Source organism: Schistocerca gregaria, chromosome 4 (genome assembly GCF_023897955.1).
Source record: "Schistocerca gregaria isolate iqSchGreg1 chromosome 4, iqSchGreg1.2, whole genome shotgun sequence".
NCBI classification, from domain to species: Eukaryota; Metazoa; Arthropoda; class Insecta; order Orthoptera; family Acrididae; genus Schistocerca; species Schistocerca gregaria.
This window is the reverse complement of record NC_064923.1, coordinates 117,325,164-117,346,010: the sequence shown is the minus strand read 5'-3', so window position 1 is coordinate 117,346,010 and position 20,847 is coordinate 117,325,164. Positions and strand designations below refer to the sequence as shown.

General features: G+C 40.4%; 1 protein-coding gene across 7 annotated transcripts in view; it reads left to right on the top strand.

Annotated features, from left to right (window-relative positions):
* The first annotated feature begins 1,045 nt into the window (after positions 1–1,045).
* Positions 1,046–20,847, top strand: part of LOC126266742 (mesoderm induction early response protein 1) — a 169,232-nt gene continuing 149,430 nt past the window's right edge. For 5 of the 7 annotated variants that reach the window (XM_049971238.1, XM_049971237.1, XM_049971236.1 and 2 more), the window contains exon 1: positions 1,297–1,453. Coding sequence is in view for 2 of the 7 variants with exons in the window: in XM_049971235.1 (XP_049827192.1) it covers positions 1,381–1,453 (73 nt within the window). In the remaining 5 variants the exon portion in view is untranslated. Of the gene's footprint in view, positions 1,171–1,291; positions 1,454–20,847 lie in introns of those variants that run through there. The other 2 variants (XM_049971235.1, XM_049971233.1) reach the window with 2 other exon arrangements.

Sequence of the window (20,847 nt, the reverse complement as noted above, 5' to 3'; positions counted from 1 at the left end):
GGCCATTTTCTTGTAGGGATTATTGAAACTCAGATAGCGTAGCGCTAAAAATATTGTTTGTCAGTTTAAGCACAATCGTGTATAAACTGTTCTAAGGGGACGTTTCACCAGAAACAAATTAAACTACAGCTTGTTGGCAATTCCTGTAATTCCTAAGAATATACTAATTTTGAAACAGGTCTAAAGTTGTGAAAATATTATTTCTAACTTGTAAGGACTGCTATATCACACAGCTGAGACACTGAGACACCGGCACATTATTTTCCTTCGTGAAATCCTCCTTCGGGATAACATATGTAGCCTCATAAGTGTTATGTATGATTTCACTCAGTGCTTGTTTGGAAAGTCTAGTAGAGAATTCTTGCTCCTTGTTGCTTCTTACTGTTTCCAGGGATCTTAACATTAGTGTCAAGTGCTGGTGTGGAGCAATTGCTCTCCTCGTACAAGTATTTTTCATTACTATACAAGTCATCATGAATGTCAAAACATAATTGTGTGTTTCCAAATCTATCCGCAAGTAAACAAGCTAGCCGTCTGGCTCGTCCTCCATCTTGCGGATAAAAGTTATGTGCAAAACTGCCTTCGCTTAAGCTGTCTTATATAGACAGTTTTGATCGGTCTTTCCGTTTCTTGCATTTTGTTTGAAGTATTTTTTGCAACACATGTGACTAACACAAGCCGTAACAGAATTTTCTCCATTACGAATTTCTGCTAAATGAAATAACTTTTCAGGTTGCAACAGCCTAGTCGCTTGGAACTGAAACTGTTCTTTTCTAGACCGACAGATGGAGAGCGATTGGTAGATTGAAACTTATTTCAAGTGAACATGCCACATTTGTTGTGATTTATGGCATGCATAGACATTTGTACATATACTTTGCGCAGCAGACCATTGCGCGTGGATATGCCTAGAAACCACCTTGACTATGTTGTGCCATAGTTACGTTAGACTGTTGTTTGTTAATTTTTTTTGGCATGCGGAGTAGGGGGGGGGGAATTGAATCGATCATGATAGCATCGATTTAAGTGTAACATCTCTGGGAGTACAGGAAAGTAGTGGTAAAATCTTTGACTTTAGCTTGGTGTGGTGTGTTGTTATACGGAAGCCGAATATACACAAAAATATACTTGTTAGTAGAAGTTACATTGGTGACTTTTAGCAGACCAATGGTATGTTTCCCTAATAATTGAGTGTGTTAAACGATTACGTCCATATAGATGGGCATTTTCTTGTTGTTAGAGTTCTTTACAGACATTGTCGGATTATGTATTCTTTCCATTCTTTTCGCAGTTGACAATTAACCGTCGAGTAACATCGTTCACGAGAGGCAAACATTTAAGCTCTGTCGAACTCTTCTCTGGGTTTATCTGGACAACCTAATGAACGAACTGAAGTCTTCTAACACTTCTCAGGTTCACTCAGCCCAGGCAGTCATCAATGGGAGTGGACATGGTATGTTTGCCTTTCTTACTAATTAATTAATTTATCACTCGTACGGTGAAATCACACTTTGTTTTGAAACTCCTTTAGTTCCTCTGTTTACTGCCCCAAACCTTAGGACAACTGTTTAGTTCAAGGAAGCAGTGTTTAACTGTTTATAATATACAGTGTTTAAATTTTTTTCACTCGGTTATTAATTCAACAGTCATTAGTTCAGCTGGCAGGAAGAACAACAGCTCCTACTCGTCTTTTTCTATACCATGTATAGATATAAAGCCGTGGCACAATTTTCGATGTAGAAGACATAAACTTTTAATTAGAAACAATCTCTGACAAAGCAAGATTTGGTCATCGGCTTTAAGGATAAAGGAAATATAGGAAAAGATTTATCTGTGATGTTTAACGGGTTCTTCTAAAATAAAATCATATCTCAAAATCGACCTCAAAACCAAAAACACTAGCGGTAACATAAACTGTTTTTGTGGTCAGCCTGTCAGTTTGTACCAAAGAAATAAGTAATCCACTGAAAAACTGCAGCGCTAAAGGTTCAGTGCATGGCAAATCCTAGTATTTTAAATAGAGAGAAACAGTTTTGTGGAAAGAAAGAGGTTGTCAGGTTCAAAAATATGAGAGTGAAGGATAATTAATTTGAAGCAACAGTCTAATAAAAGAAGCAATTCTTTTGACAGTTTGTGAAAGATTGGATTAAGTAAAACTTCCTATTCAGATTGACCATTGCTCGAATTCTTATGCTAATGGAGAGATGAATTGGCACAGGCCATGACTTATTTGCTTAACAAAACAAACAACAACTGGACCTTGGCGGATTATTTGTCATTTTATGAGATCGTTCCGTGCTGAGATGGTTTCTTCAAGCATACACTAGGAGTGATTACCTTTTTGAGCTCTGTTAATAGCACATCAGTAATGCTAAACTTCATATTTTTGTTGGGTCTGCTATTAGTTTGCGAGTTCAGATAAACATTTTTCAGTGGTTCAGGTATTGAACCAAAATATGATTTTAGTTTCATTTTAGGATCGAGTAACTAATATTAACATTCCCACAATTTTTTGAAAATACGTTTTGAATTCTAAACTCTAACTTCATTTCTTCTGTTGTTAATGGAAGCAGTGTTGAAATTTCCGGTGACACTCCTGTCACTCCAGGTGACTTCCAGCATGACATCTTCATGCCAAACTGTTGCTGATTCTAACTGCAATCTGTATCCTATTTCTGTTTGGTGATTAGTACAGGTGTTAATCTTCTGTCCAAGGGGGCTGGCCGAAGTGGCTGTGCGGTTCTAGGCGCTGCAGTCTGGAACCGCGAGACTGCTACGGTCACAGGTTCGAATCCTGCCTCAGGCATGGATGTGTGTGATGTCCTTAGGTTAGTTAGGTTTAAGTAGTTCTAAGTTCTAGGGGACTAATGACCTCAGAAATTGAGTCCCATAGTGCTCAGAGCCATTTGAACCATTTTTTGTCCAAGGTATTTGGAAGACATACAAACTTAGTGGATAGATGAAATAAATAATTGAAGTTCATTTCTGAAAATGAAAAAAAAAACACAATAATAAAAATATTTTACAGTATACTTGGTTGTAGGACACTACCCATCTGCTTTCATCCGTGATGTAACTGCTCTGTGCCCTCACGTGTACTGTACATCATCGATATGTGATGTGTGTGTTTGAAGTGGAAGTGAAATATTCTTGTAGAGGGCATGGTTTATGAAGAGGTAGTGCACTCTGGCGGTTGTGTCATTCAGTGTGCTATTGCCGTCGTGATGTGGACTGTACAAAATTATGTGGTGGCACAATGGAATATATTGTGCAGAATGTTGTGACATAAAACAATGTTGTAAATTCCAAACTGAACTCTTAGGTATGTGCGTAACCACTTCGTAAGGGGATCAGTGCTTTTAATTGAATTTAATTGAAAACATTGTTCCACTTACCTTCTCTCATGTTTTCATTCAAAACATAGTTTATTATACATTCTCCCATGATTAATTAAAACGCGATGATCCACCTGCAAGGTTTCTCGTCTTCTCATTTGTTCCGCTGTATTGTCGTATCCAGTTCATCATTCCTAAAGTACGCTTCCCATAATTCACTGGTCGTACAGTTACCAGCTGGAACACACAACAGGAAAACTGCCAACACTGTAAGTGCACCTTTACTCTAGGGTTGAGTTACATAGATGAACTGGAGATTGGTGTACTGGCTGTTGTAGTTGCTGGGGGGGGGGGGGGGGGAGTTGTTATTGCTATCCTGGGCTAGGGTGGAGCTATATAAGTGACCTAAAGATTGATATATTGGCTTTTGTAGTTATTCATATCCTGATGTAGTGTTGAGGTATATAGGTAAGCTGGAGAGTGGGATACTGGGTTTTGTGCTGGTGGGAGTGGTTTTTGATAGCCTGATCTAAAGTTGAGCCATATAAGTGATCTGGAGATTATAGAATGAAGGCTTTCACAGCCAGTCGACACAGCTGCTGGTAAACCTTTTAAGATGTGAGGTCGTGGTCCAAGAAACTTCTGTTCCTGACGTTTCACGCAGGACTGCGCTGGTCATCCTCAGAAGTGCTCTTCCGCTGGTCATCCTCAGAGGTGCTCTTCCACTCAGTCTTGTCGACTGACTGGTCGGACGCCTGAGAGCAACATAAATACTGTAGGAAAGGGGGCATGGTTAAAGTAACATGATGAGCAGAGATAATTTTTATCTTCAGATTTTCATCTTGTCAAAGATAAAACTGTCTAGCAATTCTACAGAGCTGCTGTCCATATGTTGGTAGGTTTCATTGCATCCTCTTTCCTATTAAAATTATCCTGATGATTATAAATTACAATGGCTTCTCTACATAGTTGTGGATAATAATTTGACATTGCAGGTAAAATTTTTGTTTCAGAAAACTTCACTTCATGGTTTCCTGACGGAAGAGCATGCTCTGCTACAGCCCATTTCTCTATATTTCGTAGTCAGCAAAGACTTTTGTGCTCTTTTAGCCATGCTGTATTTTGTATTTGCTTTGTCCATAGCTGATTGTTCGAATTTCTCCATAGAGAAATTGGTGATTGTAGGACCTAATGAGTTACCCATTGCTGTATCATCAAGTTGCTCATAAAATTCACCATCCCACTGGAACTGACTCGAAGCAAGGCAATGCCTAAAAGCAGAAGTCAAATGTCCTGGAAAAATATCCGTTGTAAAAATCATAACTTCATTAACTGGAATTGTAGTGAATAAGGACACTATGTCAAAACTTACAGGAATATTTTCAGGAGCCAGAATTAATCCTTCAAGGTTCTCAATAAAAGGATGCGAGTCTTTTATATATGAGTCAGTTTTCCCAATATATGGTTGTAAATGAGTTGCCAGGTATCTTGATGATTCATACATGGGAGAATTGATGGCAGTAACTATGGGTCTCAAAAAACTATTTTATGAATTTTGGGTACACCATACAGTCTAGGACACAAGGCTTGGCTCTTCAACAAAGCTCTTTTATCTTCTTTTTGAATAAACTTAATCAGATTAGTTAGTTAGTTACTTTCTTGTTCCATGTATCATTTTGCACAATAAATCGTCATGATCTGGAACGAGTCATTTTACATTCATATTGCAAATTAATTTGTGCATCTACACGGGCTATGCAATAATGAAAGAGAGAAATTGGTCTGAGGAAAAAACTGCTAGTAGGGCAAGTTTGGTACTTTCATGGCTTTAAGTTGGCATCACTGGGATGAGCCCTGATCAACTGATGCATCAACATTGTTTTGTTTATTACCTCGAAAATACATTTCAAGATGGCGAATCTGCTTGAAAAGTCCACATTAGTTGAACTACGTTCTGTTATTTGTTTTTTACTTGTTGAAGGCAAGAAATCAGTGAAAATATACTATAGAATGTCTAAAGTTTATGGTGAAGGTTGTATGAATAGTGCAAATTTTTACAAGTGGATAGAGCAGTTCAAAATGGTTGCAACTCAGTGACTGACAAACACCGTTCTGGCAGACCAGTTGCAGTTTCAACAACCTCACGTGAAAGTCGAATTCATGACATTATTCATGCCGACTGCTGTGTGATTGTGGAAATTATAGTTGATAAGGTTCAAGTTAGTGCTGATATAGTTCATAACATTATCTATAACAAGCTGAAGTACCTCAAAGCATGTGCAACATGGGTCCCATAGGAGCTGACGTGGCTACACAAGGAAACAAGGTTGAGAGAGTGCACAGAACTAAAGGAATATTATGAAAGAGAAAGTGGGCACCTCCTCAATAAAATATTAACTTATAATGAAACTTGGGTTCACTGTTATGAGCCAGAATCAAAAAGACAAAGTGGAAGCACCCCAACTCACCTGTCAAGAGAAAATTGGAAACCCAAGCATGAGCAGGAAAGTCATGTTGACTGTGTTTTGTAATGCTGAAGGACCAGTTTTTTGTGATTATCTCAAAGAGCAGTGTACAATGAACAGCCAATACTACTTGAATTTGCTTTTAAACAAGGTGAAGCCAGCCATGAGAGAGAGATGTAGATCTCAGAGGAGAGGTGTGTTTCTGCAGCAAGACAATGCATGTCCTCATGTTGCTCAACTAACCTGTGAAACCATTGACAAAATGGGCTGGGAAGAACTGCCTTATCCCTGTTACAGTCTTGATTTAGCACCTAATGATTTCCACTGAAGGTGGGAAGAGGTTCCAGGACATAAAGGATATGAAAAAGTTTGAGGGAAATTGGTTCAAACATCAAGATAAAGAGTTCTTTGCACCCGAAATAAAAAAGCTTGTAGCCCATTGGAACAAGTGCATAAATGTTCAAGGGGATTATGTTGAAAAGTAGAAAAGTATTGTTTTGTGAAAATAATTGCTGTTTTCTCCAGACCAATTTGTCTCTTTAATTATTGAATGACCTTCATATTTGTACTCTGAACATCACCATATAATTATTTTTTCCCCCTGGGGAAAAAAAATATATAGATTGGGTTAGCAATACCTATCCACCACCTTTTACACATTACAAATATAGAAATTCTTCTACAGAATAGAAGGAGTTGTCAAGAAGAAACTTTCTCAGCTTATTTTCAACTACGAACTTGCTGTCTATTAGACATTTTATATCACTGGGTAAGTGGTCAAAATTTTTTTGTTGCAGCATTGTGCACCCCTTTCTGTGCTAAATGCAACTTTAATGTTGAGTAATGAATGTCATTTTTCCTTCTACTATCGTAATTATGTACCTCATTGTTTGTTTTGAACTGTAGTGGATTATTTACAACAGACTTCATGAGGGAGTAAATATACTGTGAAGCATTAGTGAGAATGCCCCACTCCTTAAACAGATGTCTACAAGATGACTGCGGGTGAGCACCACATATTATTCTTACAGCACGTTTTTGGGCAATGAAGACCTTCTTTCTTAATGATGAGTTGCCCCAGAACTTTATTCCGTATGACATTACTGAATGAAAATAAGCAAAATATGTCAACTTACTGATTTTTGTCTCCCCAAAATTTTCAGTGATTCTAAGTGCAAATGTGGCTGAACTAAGTTGCTTTAGGAGTTTCAAAATGTGTTTTTTCCACTTTAAATTCTCATCAGTAGGACGCCTAGGAATTTTGGAGTTTCCACCATATGTTTTATTTCACCTCCATGTGTTACATTTATCGCTGGTGCAGTGCCCCTAGAAGTGCAGAACTGATGTGTCTTTGTGAAATTCAGGGTGAAACCATTTGCAGAAAACCAGTCAATGATACTTGTGAGAGCTTTGTTCGCCATTTCTTCCACTTCTGTATGTATACTGGGAATGATTACAATACTGATGTCATTTGCAAAAAAACTAATTCTGTTTGTTGTACATTAGGTGGCAGATCATTTACATATATTAGAAACTAGTGGACCTAAGATTGGGCCTTGGGGAACCCCATATGTGATTTCTCCCCAGTCAGAATTATGTCCCTGGATTCTGTTGGTTGAATTACTACTAAGGTCATCTTTCTGCATTCTTTTGGTTATATATGGCATGATCCATTGGTTGATTATACCATCAGTCCCATAAAACTTAATTTTTTGTTGGAGTATACCTACCAGTGTTCATTTTTTATTTAATTTTTGTAATATCGTGTGTGAACATGTAAATGGCATTATCAGTAGAGCAACCCTTCTGAAACCCAAACTTTGATTTGCTGAGGATATTATTGTTGCCAAGGTGAGATACTATTCTAGAATACATCACCTTCTCAAAAATTTTGGAAAATGATGTTAGCGGTGAAATAGGTCAGTAGTTACTGATGTCTCTCTTATCATGTTTCTTAAAGAGGAGTTTAATAACGGCATATTTTAGTCTCTCTGGAAAAATGCCTTGAGTTAGTGATGCATTACATATTTCGGACAATACCATACATATTATACGGGAACAAATCTTTAGTACTCTATTGGAAACACAACCAAAACCAGAAAAGCTTTTATTCTTGAGAGAATGTATGACCCTCTTAATGTCAGAAGTTGGTTGTACATTCAATTGATGTAATTTTATGAGAGTTATTTCTTCAACATATTGCTGTGATATTTCTCTTGAACTGTTGGTCCCTGTGCTTTCTACTATGTTTAAGAAATGATTTTTAAGTACATTTGCTACCTGTGACTTGCCATTTATAAGCCTTCCATTCAATTCCATAGTAATGTTATCCTCTTCTGTGGTTGGTTGTCGTGTGTCTTGCTTCATTATATTCCATATTGTCTTAACTTTGTTGTCAGACATACTGATTTCTGACATTATGTGCATGCTTCTTGATTTTTTATAACGTTTCTTAGTAACTTTGAGTAGTTTTGTAGTGTGCAACTACTGCAGGTTCTCTACTTTTTCTTGCCAAAAGATATATTTCCCTTTTCCTTTCACAATAGACTTTAATCCCCTTACTGATCCATGTCCCTTCTGATTAGCTTATGTGGAAAGTTATTTTGAAATACTTACATGAATTTATCACGGAATAGGTTAAATTTTATATTGGTATTTGGTTCTTTATAAATTTAATCCCAGGTTGTTTGTTGTAAACTGCTCTTATAAACATTTGCCCTGTAGTCATTAATGATTGTAACTGACTTCCACTGCAGTGTATCCACACTGTAAGGCACTATGTCATTTATCTTGACTAACTGTGTCATGATCAGAGAGAGCATTTGTTAATGAGTTATTTATTTTCCTCAATACCCTGGCTGTAAGGTCCTTCATAAGTTTTTTGTACTGTCCTGACGTTAAAAGGTTCAAAATTTTTCTTTGATAATCCTCGATATTCATAACAATAGTAACATTCCTTTTATCAGCAGGAAAAACCACTGTCTCTTCATCTGCATTTAAATCTCTGAGAGCCTTCCTCTCACCTTTCGTTAAATTAAATTCCAAAGGTCTACTGTCGCATAAAACCATGGTGGTTTCAATTCAAATTGCATTTGCAGTTTCCTTGGGAACATTTCTTATACCTGCTTCTACATTCACGACAATATCCTCAACTAGTACTCTCATATGTGTCACAGGATAGTTTCCTTCTTTTGCAAGGACGGAAATCTCGTCTTGAGATAATACTCTCTCCGACTTGTTAATAACAGTATCAGACATCACCGTATTGCTTACAGTTGCTACATTAGTTTGTAACTTTCCGAACTTTTCTTATGTCTACTAGTAGTCGTTTCCATCACGGCTTTCATAGATGTAAATGTAAGGTAATCTATTTTATTCCACAGATCTCTCTGTACCTTACTAGCAAGGAATAAATGCAGTTTCTATAACTTACGGTCAACAGAATCCATTTTTCATCTTGTATGACTACCTCATATATAAAAAACTTGTGTCATTTTATAGAGAAACTTGAAGGGTTAATTCTGGCTACTGTCCTTATTCACTATGATTCTCCAGGAGATTTGACTGCTCTTTTTAGAAATTGCCGTACTTCAAGTCAGTTCCAGTGGGATAATGCATTTATGAGCAACTTGATGGTGTAGCAATGGTAACTCATTAGGTCCTGCGATCACTAATTTCTATATGGAAAAATTCGAACAGTCAACTCTGGCCAAAGCAAATACGAAACCATCTAGCTGATACCGGTTTGTAGATGACATGTTTGTGGTTTGGTCCCATGGTAGAAAGGCTTTGGACGAATTCTTTGATCATCTGAATAAAATTAATCAAAAAATCCAGTTCACCATGAAAATGAAAAATGATAATAGAATATCTTTCTTGGATGTTATGAGACAGTCTGATGGAAATTTGTGACAACAATTTTTTTGGAAAGTAACACGTACGGACAAATATTTGCATAAAAACTCCTATCATTATCCACAACAAAAGAGAGGTGTCGCTAAAAGCCTTGTCGATAGAGCCGAATGGATGTGCACATTGGAACACCTGGACACTGAAATAAAACATCTGAAGTAGGCTTTCGAGTAATTTTTGGCCATAGAACAGAAGACTGAAGGACATGGGTGAACCGAAACAATGGAAAAATACAGTTTCTCTCCCTTTTATTAAAATATTAATGAATCAGATCGGTAAAGCTTTACAGAAACATGCCATCAGGCATCAGACCAACAAAGATAAATAAGTACTCCAACCTGTGAAGGAAAAAACTCCCTCCTCTGTTAATGTGTGGATATACAAAATTCTGTGTACATGTGATACAGTTTATATTGGAACTATCTAGAGGAGCATAAATACACAGCTAAAAGAGCACAAAAGTCTTTACCGACTACGAAATGTAGAGAAATTAGCTGTAGCAGAGCAGTCAGGAAACCACGAAGTGAATTTTCTGAAACAAAAATTTTGTCTACAATGTCAAGTTATTACCCACAACTATGTAGAGAAGCCATTGAAATTTATAAGCATCAGGATAATTTTAATAGGAAAGAGGGGGCAGTGAAACTTACCAACATATGAACAATAGCTCTGCAGAATTGCTAGACAGTTTTATCTTTGGTGAGATGAAAACTGGTAGTTAAGTTTTCTCTGAGAAGGGTTATCTCTGCTCATCACACGTTTCTTTGACCATGCCCCCTTCCCTACAGCATTTATGTCACTCACGGACGTCCGACCAGTCAGTCTGCAAGACTCAGTGACTCAGTGTAGTAGTGCCTCTGAGGATGTCCAGCACAGTCCTGAACAAAAAGTCAGGAACAGAAGAGTTTCTTGGACCACAACCTCACATCTCGAAAGTTTTACCAGCAGATCTGGAGATCGTCATACTGGATTTAGTTGCTGGGGGGAGTGTGTGTGTGTGTGTGTGGGGGGGGGGGGTGTTGTGTTGGTACTTTGGTCTACGGTTGAGCTACATAGGTGATTGGAGATTGGGATACTGACTGTTGTTGTGGGGACGGTTTGTTGGTATCTTGTCTATATTTGAGTTATATAGATGAACTGGAGATCAGGAAACTGGCTTTTGTAGTTGTGGGGGGGGGGGGGGGGGGTTATTACTAATATCTTGGTTTAGGGTTGAGTAATATAAGTTAACTGGAGGTTGGGATAATGTGATCTTATGGTGTGTTTCATATGGTTTTGTTGTTTTATTTTTTAGCAGTTCCAAGTGTAATTTTTTCCCCATTGTTGTGTCTCTAATGGTGGCGGTATTTCTATTCTTGAATTTTTAGTTTGTCCCCATCCGAAACCCCTGTTTTCTCACAGTTGTCCCACTGATTTCATTGGGTTCAGTCAGTGTATTGGTTTTGAAAGTATTTGTATATTTGTGGGTGTTATGATATATTTTTTTTTCCGAAATGTTGCATATGCTCAATAAAGGGGGTTTTGGCATGGTGATGACGACATTGGTCAAAGCAGATGGGTGGAATCCTAGTCTCTAGTAATGCCAAATTTTGTAATCAGCAACACAGACAAATTCAGAATATTCTCCAACGCTGTCTTTGACATAAACATGTCCTGTTTGCTACCTGAGAATAACAGAAGTAAACAGACTAAAGGTACAAATCTTTGTGTATATTGACAAAACATAAATCATTCATTAAAGTAATGTAATAGTGGAAAATCCAGGATGGAATGATAAGGATATATTGTTACTGGTTATACACAGGGGATGTTGGGTAACAAGCAGACAGACAGACACACAACAAAAATAACTGCACCATACATTAATATGCTACTTACATCATGTGCCTTTTGTATGTGAAACATTCTTTAATAAAGCCACTTTAAAAAATGGAAGAGAAGTAATGTAGACAATTACAGGCAAATATCCTTGTCGATTGTGGATTTTTTTGAGACTAGATGTACTAATACATCTAGGTTCTTGTGATTTTCCAGACATGTGGCTTGCTGTCAGGAAAGGTGCATCAACAGAAAATGCAATTCATTCTGTTGTGTGTGATGCACTCGTAGGACTAAATACTAATTTGACAGTGGATATCATATTTTTGATTTACCAAAAACCTTTTATATGTACCATATGTTTTAGAACTTTATCGAATTTGGTTGGGGACTGAAATGGTATAGAATTAAAAAGATAAGCTACTTGTACAGTATCAATGAGCAGGAAAGAGATTTGAATCAGAGTGTGAAACTGTAACATGGGGTTGCCCTGGGCTTTGAGTGTGGTATCTTTCTTTTCTTAATGTGCGTGTCTAGTCTAAAATTAACATGTCAGGTGTTATCAGAAGTTAAATTTGTAAATAACAGAAGTGTCTGTGGAAGATGTGGGATGTAAAGTAATGATTTTGCTGTTGTAAGTCTGCTTCTTCAGTGCCTCAGATTTTATTAAACACATATTTACAAATAATTCATAGAAAGTAAATAATTCCTAACTCTTCTAGAAACACACAAAACAAAGGGCTTCTGTATGTTGATACCTCTTGGTTGATACACTACTTTCGAAGGTTGATGAACGACTCACGTGTTAGTCAGCAGGAGAACAGTGTTCATAGGTTCGACTGGCGAGCACTCGAATATGAACCGTGCTCTCATCAAATCGATTTACTGTCAGTTCATTTGTCCAAAGCACAGTGGTTGGTTGAGCAGTTTGCAAGAACTGTACTACACTAGGCAGACAGGCTACCCCATGGGGCCAGATGCAGTAGGTAGGTAACAAGAAGTCCAAATCACAATCAAGGAGAAAACCACGTCACACAGGTTTGTTGTCAACAGGTACACTGGAGAGCTTGCTGTAAACATCTACTGATTGATGAGTGTGTGGCAGTCCACAACAGCCCACAAATGTGCCGCATAATCTGGCACTGGCTGATGTACCCTTCCTCACCATGGCTAGCAACCTCACTGGATGCATGCATAATTATATTGAGTGGTCCATTGATAAATCTGGCGGATTACAAGATTAGCAAAAGGGTAGTGGAAAGCTTCAGCTCTTGGTTTACTGAAAACAGATTAACTGCAACATAACCCAGTGCATACGGTTTTTGTCATTGAAATTTTATTGAAGCAAGGTTGGTGGAGAAAGGAACTAAGTAACTTGGACATTTTTATTTTTTTGTGTAAATGTATTAAATAGACAAAGGCTCATGTTGCTGTCATGAGACAAACTATGTTTGGTTTCTCCCTGTTGGAGAAACACAAAGTCAATTTGTTATATACTGAGGAGATAGGAATCAAGTCAGTGATTGAGTTTCTTTCTCCACCGCATATCACGTCTTGCAGCAGACCATAATGTTGATGGGCTTGTAGTGTGCAACAGGCATAACAAGCCAGTAATTTGGCACCGACTTTTATGATGTGTCATTGTTACTGTTGACTGTTGCTATAACAGGGTTGCCACAAGTTCTGGAAATTAGGGAATTTCAAATGTGTCAGGGAAATTTGAAAAACACTCTGGAGAAATCTCACTTTTGTCGCAGTAGATTAATTGGTTTGTTTACTGAGGTGTCATGCTCTTAGCTGGCAGGGTGCAGCTGAGTACATGAGCCACTTCCTACTCCCTCATTCTTACTGCTTCTTCCATTTCTACCACTCCCCTCAGCTTGCAGTCAGTGCTGTCACCACTTCTTGCTGCTAGCCTAGCAGCTGCTGTCAAGAGACAGGGAAGTGTGAGGAGTGGTTTGTTTGGACCTGATTCTCAGAGATTGTTGATACAGCAGTTGGAGACAGCTGTCATGTGTGCATGATTTCTGAGTGATTGTGGGAATGTGTGCGTGCTCTCGTTTTCTGACAAAGACTGTGGCCAAAAATTTAGTTGAGAGAGCTTGGCTGTTTTTGTATGTGCCTGTCTGTGGCTCAGTGATCATCTTTACGGTGAGTTTCTACCTATCCTCATTAGTACTGATTCTCAGAGTATTCATGCAAGTTATCTGTTGCATGGATTGATCACAGTGGTCTCATTTCAACAACATGGTGTCTGTGGCGTGTAAATAGCTGATGGGTCAAAACCGCTGGCCATTTCTGTGGGTATCTGTAACAGATCGGGCCTGCCAATCTGAAGCCTGTCATTTCCCACTAATGTGCAGTCCCAGTCCACCGTGTCTAGTCTCACCGATCTGCCTGCTGGCCAAGTATGTTTGTGTGGCATAATGTGGCAGATTTTCATGGTTTATCCATGGACTCAGGACTGCAGTGCTCCTCAGCTGGCCAGAGGTCATGGGCAATGGATTTTAGTAGCTGTGACAGTCTCACCGCAAGTATGTTGTAGAATGCTGTCTTTTATAGACATTTTATTTATTCTAATACATTTTGACACTTCAAAAGTAGTTTACGTATTATAAAATATGGATGCTAAGAGGAAGAAAGTTGTGGCAGTGACTGGCAGTTTGTACGCTATGTACTCAAGTATCTCTTGAAAGAAAAACAACACAATACCTGTAAAATAGTAGACATAACCAGTGGATAATAACCGACACTAACAAACATAGTAGAACCAACATTTTATTGGCAGTCACCTATAGTGTTGGTTTACATAACTCTTCCCTGCCTTATACACTTCTTTCAAGACGCCTATCTTTTCTGAGGCGAAGATATTTTAAATCTGTCTTGCGACTTCAGTGAAATGGATATTTTTGTCACCAAATGTGTTTTGTTTTACTGAAATAAAATAACATCAGTGGTATTAATGAAACATATATACCACATGGCTTGCTTTCTCCATCTAAAAACAGTTCATTGATGTTAGTACTTAAGATTTTTACTCACATGTTTAAAAATAAAGAAGTCCTTACATTTTTTGTCAATTTATGTCTTTACTTACCCTTGCTGGCTCAAAAGTTGCCCCCCCCCCCCCAGGTTGCCCTCAGCTCTTTGTTGGGTATACGTGTGGCGCACATGGGTCTGTGAGGTATTGCAGCCTTTATTCTTTTCCGGGCTACTTTACCTTCTTCCTTTCCCTTTGCTCCTTTCTTTCCTTCTCTTGGTGTGCATCTTTATGTTGGCCCAACTATCCTCATGACTTTGCTACGTCTTGCGGTTTTGGTTGCTTTTTCCTCCTTCTTTTCAGCTTTTTACCCCCTCAGGGATTTGATCTCCATCTCCAAATTTGAAATCTGGAGTGTGAGCCAGATGGGGAAGAACTCCCTCCCTAGCACCTTCCCCGTGGGTTCCTCCCCCTCCCCCCTTTCCTTGTCCCTCTTCCTTTTCCCCCTTCCCCTCCCTCCCCACCAAAGCTCTTTGGCCTCCTTGCTAGGGCTCCAGCTCGATAGCCAGTCCGTGTAGTGGGGCTGTTGTGTACCCATCTGGCTGAGCCCCCTAACAACACAGCGATCACACTCCTGGTACTTGCACTGTGAACACCTTGTGCAAGCCTAGGGGTGGTTGCCCATCTTTTTGGGGTGTCGAAACTTCCGGCAACGACCGTCCTGCCAGCCAGCCACTGCTGTGACTGGATGACACCCACGAGGCGAGCCCCTGTTCAGAGTGTGTGGTACTAGGACGGACATTTGCCACATGAAATGTGTTAAACTCTCTGGCCACTCTACTGCTTCGTCAACACAGTTCTGTCTCAGTTCCTGTTTCTGCCTTCCTGGCCTTACCCTCCTTCGATACACTCTGCGAGGAGGTCCAGGCCTGCTGGCTTGGGGGGCAAAACTCTTTCCAGCTTCCTGACCTGTCTCAGCACCAATGGGGAGACTTTTGCCACCACCAAACCCCTTTTCTTTGTGGGTCATGCTGAGGACAAGTTCAGTGAAGTTGAATCATTAACCAAGATGAGATCTGGCTCTCTCCTTATAAAGACAACTTCTGCCAGTCAGCTTCCCTCTGTGCTTGCGACCGTTTAGGAGACAGCCTCGTGACAATTGTTCCTCACAAGCCACTCAATATGACACAGGATGTAATTTTCCATAGGGACCTTCACCTCCAGGTCGATGATGAACTTACAGCTAATCTGGAACAACATGGCATTCATTTCATTTAGCATGTCCAGAACAGCCCTAAGGACCATCGTGTAGACAATGGTGCTTTCATCATTGCATTTGAGGGGGATACCTTGCCCAAGAAGGTCAAGGTAATGGTGTACAGATGCAACGTGAAACCGTACATTTCACCTTCTGTGTGTTGCTTTCATTGCCTCAAGTTCAGCCACATGTCCTTGTGATGTGATGCCACTTCCATCTGTGGTGACTGTGGCTGCCCTCTTGTCGTTGCACCCCACTGCCTAAATGTGTAAACTGCTCTGGTCTCCATTCTCCCCACTCACCAGTGTGTCCAGTGTTGTTGTTGTTGTTGTTGTTGTTGTGATCTTAAGTCCACAGACTGGTTAGATGCAGCTCTCCATGCTACTCTATCCTTTCCAAGCTTCTTCATCTCCAAGTAACTACTGCACCCTACATCCTTCTGAATCTGCTTAATGTATTCATCTCTTGGTCTTCCTCTAAGATTTTTACCCTCCATGCTGCCCTCCGATACCAACTTGGTGATCCCTTGATGCCTTAGAACGTGTCCTACCAACCAATCCCTTCTTTTAGTCAAGTTGTGCCACAAATTTCTGTTCTCCCCAGTTCTGTTCAGTACCCCCTCATTAGTTATGTGATCTACCCATCTAATCTTAAGCAGTCTTATATAGCACCATGTTTCGAAAGCTTCTATTCTCTTCTTGTTTAAACAATTTGTTGTCCATGTTTCACCACCATGCAAGGCTACACTCCATACAAATACTTTTAGAAAAGAATTACCTAAACTTAAATCTATACTTGATGTTAGCAAATTTCTCTTCTTCGGACACGCTTTTCTTGCCATTGCCGGTCTACATTTTATATTCTCTCCACTTCGACCATCGTCAATTATTTTGCTCCCTAAATAGCAAAACTCATCTACTAGTTTAAGTATCTCATTTCCTAATTTTCCTACTCTAATTCCCTCAGTATCACCTGATTTAATTCGAATACATTCCATTAACCTCATTTGCCTTTGTTGATGTTTGTCTTATATCCTTTGAAGACACGGCCCATTTCATTCAACAGCTCTTCCAGGTCCTTTGCTGTATCTGACAGAATTACAATGTCATTGGCAAACCTCAAAGTTTTTATTTCTTCTCCATGCATTTTAATTCCTATTCCAAATTTTTCTTTTGTTTCCTTTACTCTTTCTTCAATATAAAAATTGAATAACATCAGGGATAGGCTACAACCCTGTCTCTTTCTCTTCCCAACCACTGCTTCCCTTTCAGGCCGCTCAACTCTTATAACTGCAATCTGGTTTCGGAACATTTTTTAAATAGCCTTTCGCTCTCTGTATTTGACTTACTCTGCCACTTTCAGAATTTGAAAGAGAGTATTCTAGTCAACATTGTCAAAAGCTTTCTCTAAGTCTACAAATTTTAGAAACTTAGGGTTGCCTTTCCTTAATCTGTCTCCTAAGATAAGTCGTAGGGTCAGTATTGCCTCACGTGTTCCAACATTTCTACTGAATCCAAGCTGATCTTCCCCAATGTTGGCTTCTACCAGCTTTTCCATTCATCTTTAAAGAATTTGTGTCAGTATTTTGCAGCTGTGACTTATTAAACTGATAGTTCAGTAATTTTCACACCTGTCGACACCTGCTTTCTTTGGGATTTGAATTATTATCCAGTGTAGTGTCCAGTGTACAAGAAGGAAAAAGGAATTCAGGGAATAAAAATCCATGATTGTCTCAGCTACTTTGAGGCTCGGAAGAAGTTTGACAGACTTCACCATGTAAATCTGCCCTCTACCTTTGCCTCAGTTACATCTGCCCCTCCTCACCCCTCCCCCTAACCCCCATTGTGCCCTCCTTCCCTTTTCCTCACCCTTGGCAGCTCCCATCCCTTCCCCTCCAGGAACTCCTCCTCCTCCTCGGCCAGGGAAGACATCGTCTTCTCTGGCTCCTACTAGGGATGGGGCTCCATCTTGGAACAACCCTTCCTGGCATTCTCAGCACACACAGCTTGCACCCTCAGGCCAGAGGAGAGACCTGCACCCTGAGGGCCCCAAAGCTACTCACTCTGTCTGATCCCAACATCACTGCCACCTATTCTCTTACTGATAATGCCTCTCCCCTCTCTCTGAGGGAGAAGCAGCAGCAGCACAAGTGAAAGGACATGGCTTCCCTGGTTTCCTGAAGGGCTCTGCCCCCTCCACCTCATCCTGAATCAAGACCTTTTATGGATGTCACCCCATCCTCATTGGTGACAACCACTGACCAAGTGACATGACCTCTCTTCAGTTTCTTTATGTCTCATCTGGACTCTCAGCACATGGTAGTCCAGTGGAATTGCAACGGATATTATCGTCACCTCCTGGAAATACAATGCCTTGTTTCCTCCTGCTCTTTTTTCTGTCTTGCTCTTCAAGAAACGTACTTTCATGACAACCACTCTCCAACATTTCATGTCATTGGGCATTTTTTTGGATCTGTGCCGGCCTCGGCATAGCGTCTGGTTGGGTCTGTACTTTGGTTTGCACCAATGTCTTTAGTGACTGGATCCCCGTCGTACCAACCTGAAAGCAATAGCAGTTAGAGTGTAGACGACTCTGGCAATCACCATTTGCAATGTCTACCTCTCTACAGGTAGGCCATTTCCTTATGTTGAACTGTTTACCCTTAATAAAGCAACTCCGGCCCCTTATCTTCTCCTTAGTGACTTCAGCCTCTGGGGGGGGGGGGGGGGGGAGTGCCACTTCATGGGATAGGGGACTTCTACTTGTCCAACTTACTACAGACTTTGATTTGTATCTAGCGGTACCGTTGTGGACCAAGGATGTAGCAGTCGCTGTGCAGGACAGCTGACGGGCAATGCAGCAATTTAAACAACATCCTTCTCAGAACATTCTCCCTGCTTTTAAGTGTCTCCATGCTAAGGCTCATTATCATATTAAGTGGAGTAAAAAGGAGTGCTGGGAGCACTATGTATCCTCCCTGGAGATGTATAGCTCTTCACCACAGGTCTGGTCCAAGCTCTGTAACCTTCCGGGCCACCAGTGACAGTCAACTGTCCAGGGGCTTATCCTCCAAGATGCTCTGTCTGCTGATCCATTGGCCTTGTCGAACACATCGCGACACACTTTGCGACAGCATTGGTGTCCTCTTCCTATCCTGCTACTTTTCTCCAACACAAACACTGAATTGAACAGACCCCCTCTGTTTCAACTCTCGCCAAGCTGAACCCTATAATGAATCTTTCACTGAATGGGAATTCTTGCAGGCTCTTACCTCTTTACATGACACATCCACAACCAGATGATCCAACACTTGGGCATTACATAGAGGAACTATCTACTCAGAGTCTTCAACTGCATTTGGCTCAAGGGTGACTTCCCCTTACAATGACAAGACAGTGTAGATATCCCTGTCCTTAAGCCTGGAAAGAACCCAACGTCTCTCAACAGCTACCGCCCAATTAGCCTGTTGAACATATTTTGTAAACTGCTTGAGAGAATGGTTAGCTTCCAATTATGTTGGGTACTCGAATTGCGGGGCCTTTTGTCTCCGTATCAGTGTGGCTTTCAGGAAGGACGATCTCTAACTGACTATTTCCTCAGATCGGAAACTGCAATCTGACAGTCTGTTACTAACCGTTGGCACCTTGTCGTGGTCTTCTTTGACCTACATAGGGCACACGACATGGCTTGCCGCTATTGCATTTAGATCCCTCCATGACTGGGGCTTTCACGGACGCCTTCCAATTTTATTCGTAAGTTTTTATCTCACCGGTTCTTCTGGTTTCGAGTTGGCACTTCACTCAGCACCCATCGGATTCAGGAGAACAGTATCCCACAGGGTTCTTTGTTAAGTGTCACACTCTTACTCATAGCCATCAATGTTGTATATTGATGATTTTTGTATTTGGTGCAGCTCCCATTCGGTAGCGCCTGCTGAGTGCCAGCTCCAAGGCGCCATCCAATGTATCTCTGTGTGGGTTGTCTCCAATGGCTTCCAATTTTCTCCTTCCAAAACGTGGTTATATATTTTTGTCATGGACCCACAGTACACCCCAATCCAGAACTTTATTTAGGTGACCAGCTCCTCGAAGTTGCAATACAGTCCCATTTCTTGGGCCTTATACTTTATAAAAAGCTGACATGGTTGCTACACTTCATCACCTGAAGACTATGTGCATGCAAAGCTTAATGTTCTCTGTCTCCTTGCCATCACATCTTGGGTTGCAGACCATGGTACTCTTCTCCATCTTTACCGTACACTCTGGTCTTGTCCAGACAAGAATGTTGAAGTCAGATTTATGGCTCAGTGGCTCCTTCCACTCTGAAATTACTTGATCCCATTACCGTTTGGAATGTGTCTCAATTCCCTCTGCCGTTATCTCCATCTCCACTCACTGAAAAGTGCCCCGTGTATTTCCTCTCTCACTCCCCTTGGATGGTGCCTTGACTACGGATTAGGACTGACCTATTCCAGGGTCCTAAGGTCTCCATCCTCTCTATGGTCTTCTGGCATCTTGTATATTCTATCCTTGCTATCGCCTTCTACACTGATGGTTCTAAGACGATAGATAAAACGGGATATGCTTTCACATCTCCTCCTGGCTTTGACCACAATTTATTGCCAGAATCATGTAAGTGTTCACAGCAGAGTTGCTAGCCATTACCAGGACCATCCATTTTATTACTCAAGCCTCCCTCCATAGTGTTTTAATAAGCACCAACTCAATGAGCAGCCTCCTCCTCCCATCATTCTTTGGTCTCTGCTAGCCATAATCTTCTCTCCTCCCTTGGCCATGGCCTCTGCTCAGTTTTCTTTCTCTGGGTCCCAAGTCATGTGGGTATCTCGGGGAATGAACTGGCTGACTGTTTGGCTAGAGAAGCTGATGCTCATCTTTCATTCCCTTCCATAACTCTAGCTGCAGATATGCAGATTTATGTCAAATCTCTATTTCCCCAAAAGTGGAATGACATCTGGTGCGCTACTCCTCTCAGTAATAAACTCCATAAGATCAAGTAGACTATTGCACTTTGGTGCTCTTCCTTCCGCTCCTTTTGTAAGGAGTTCACTGCTTTATGCTG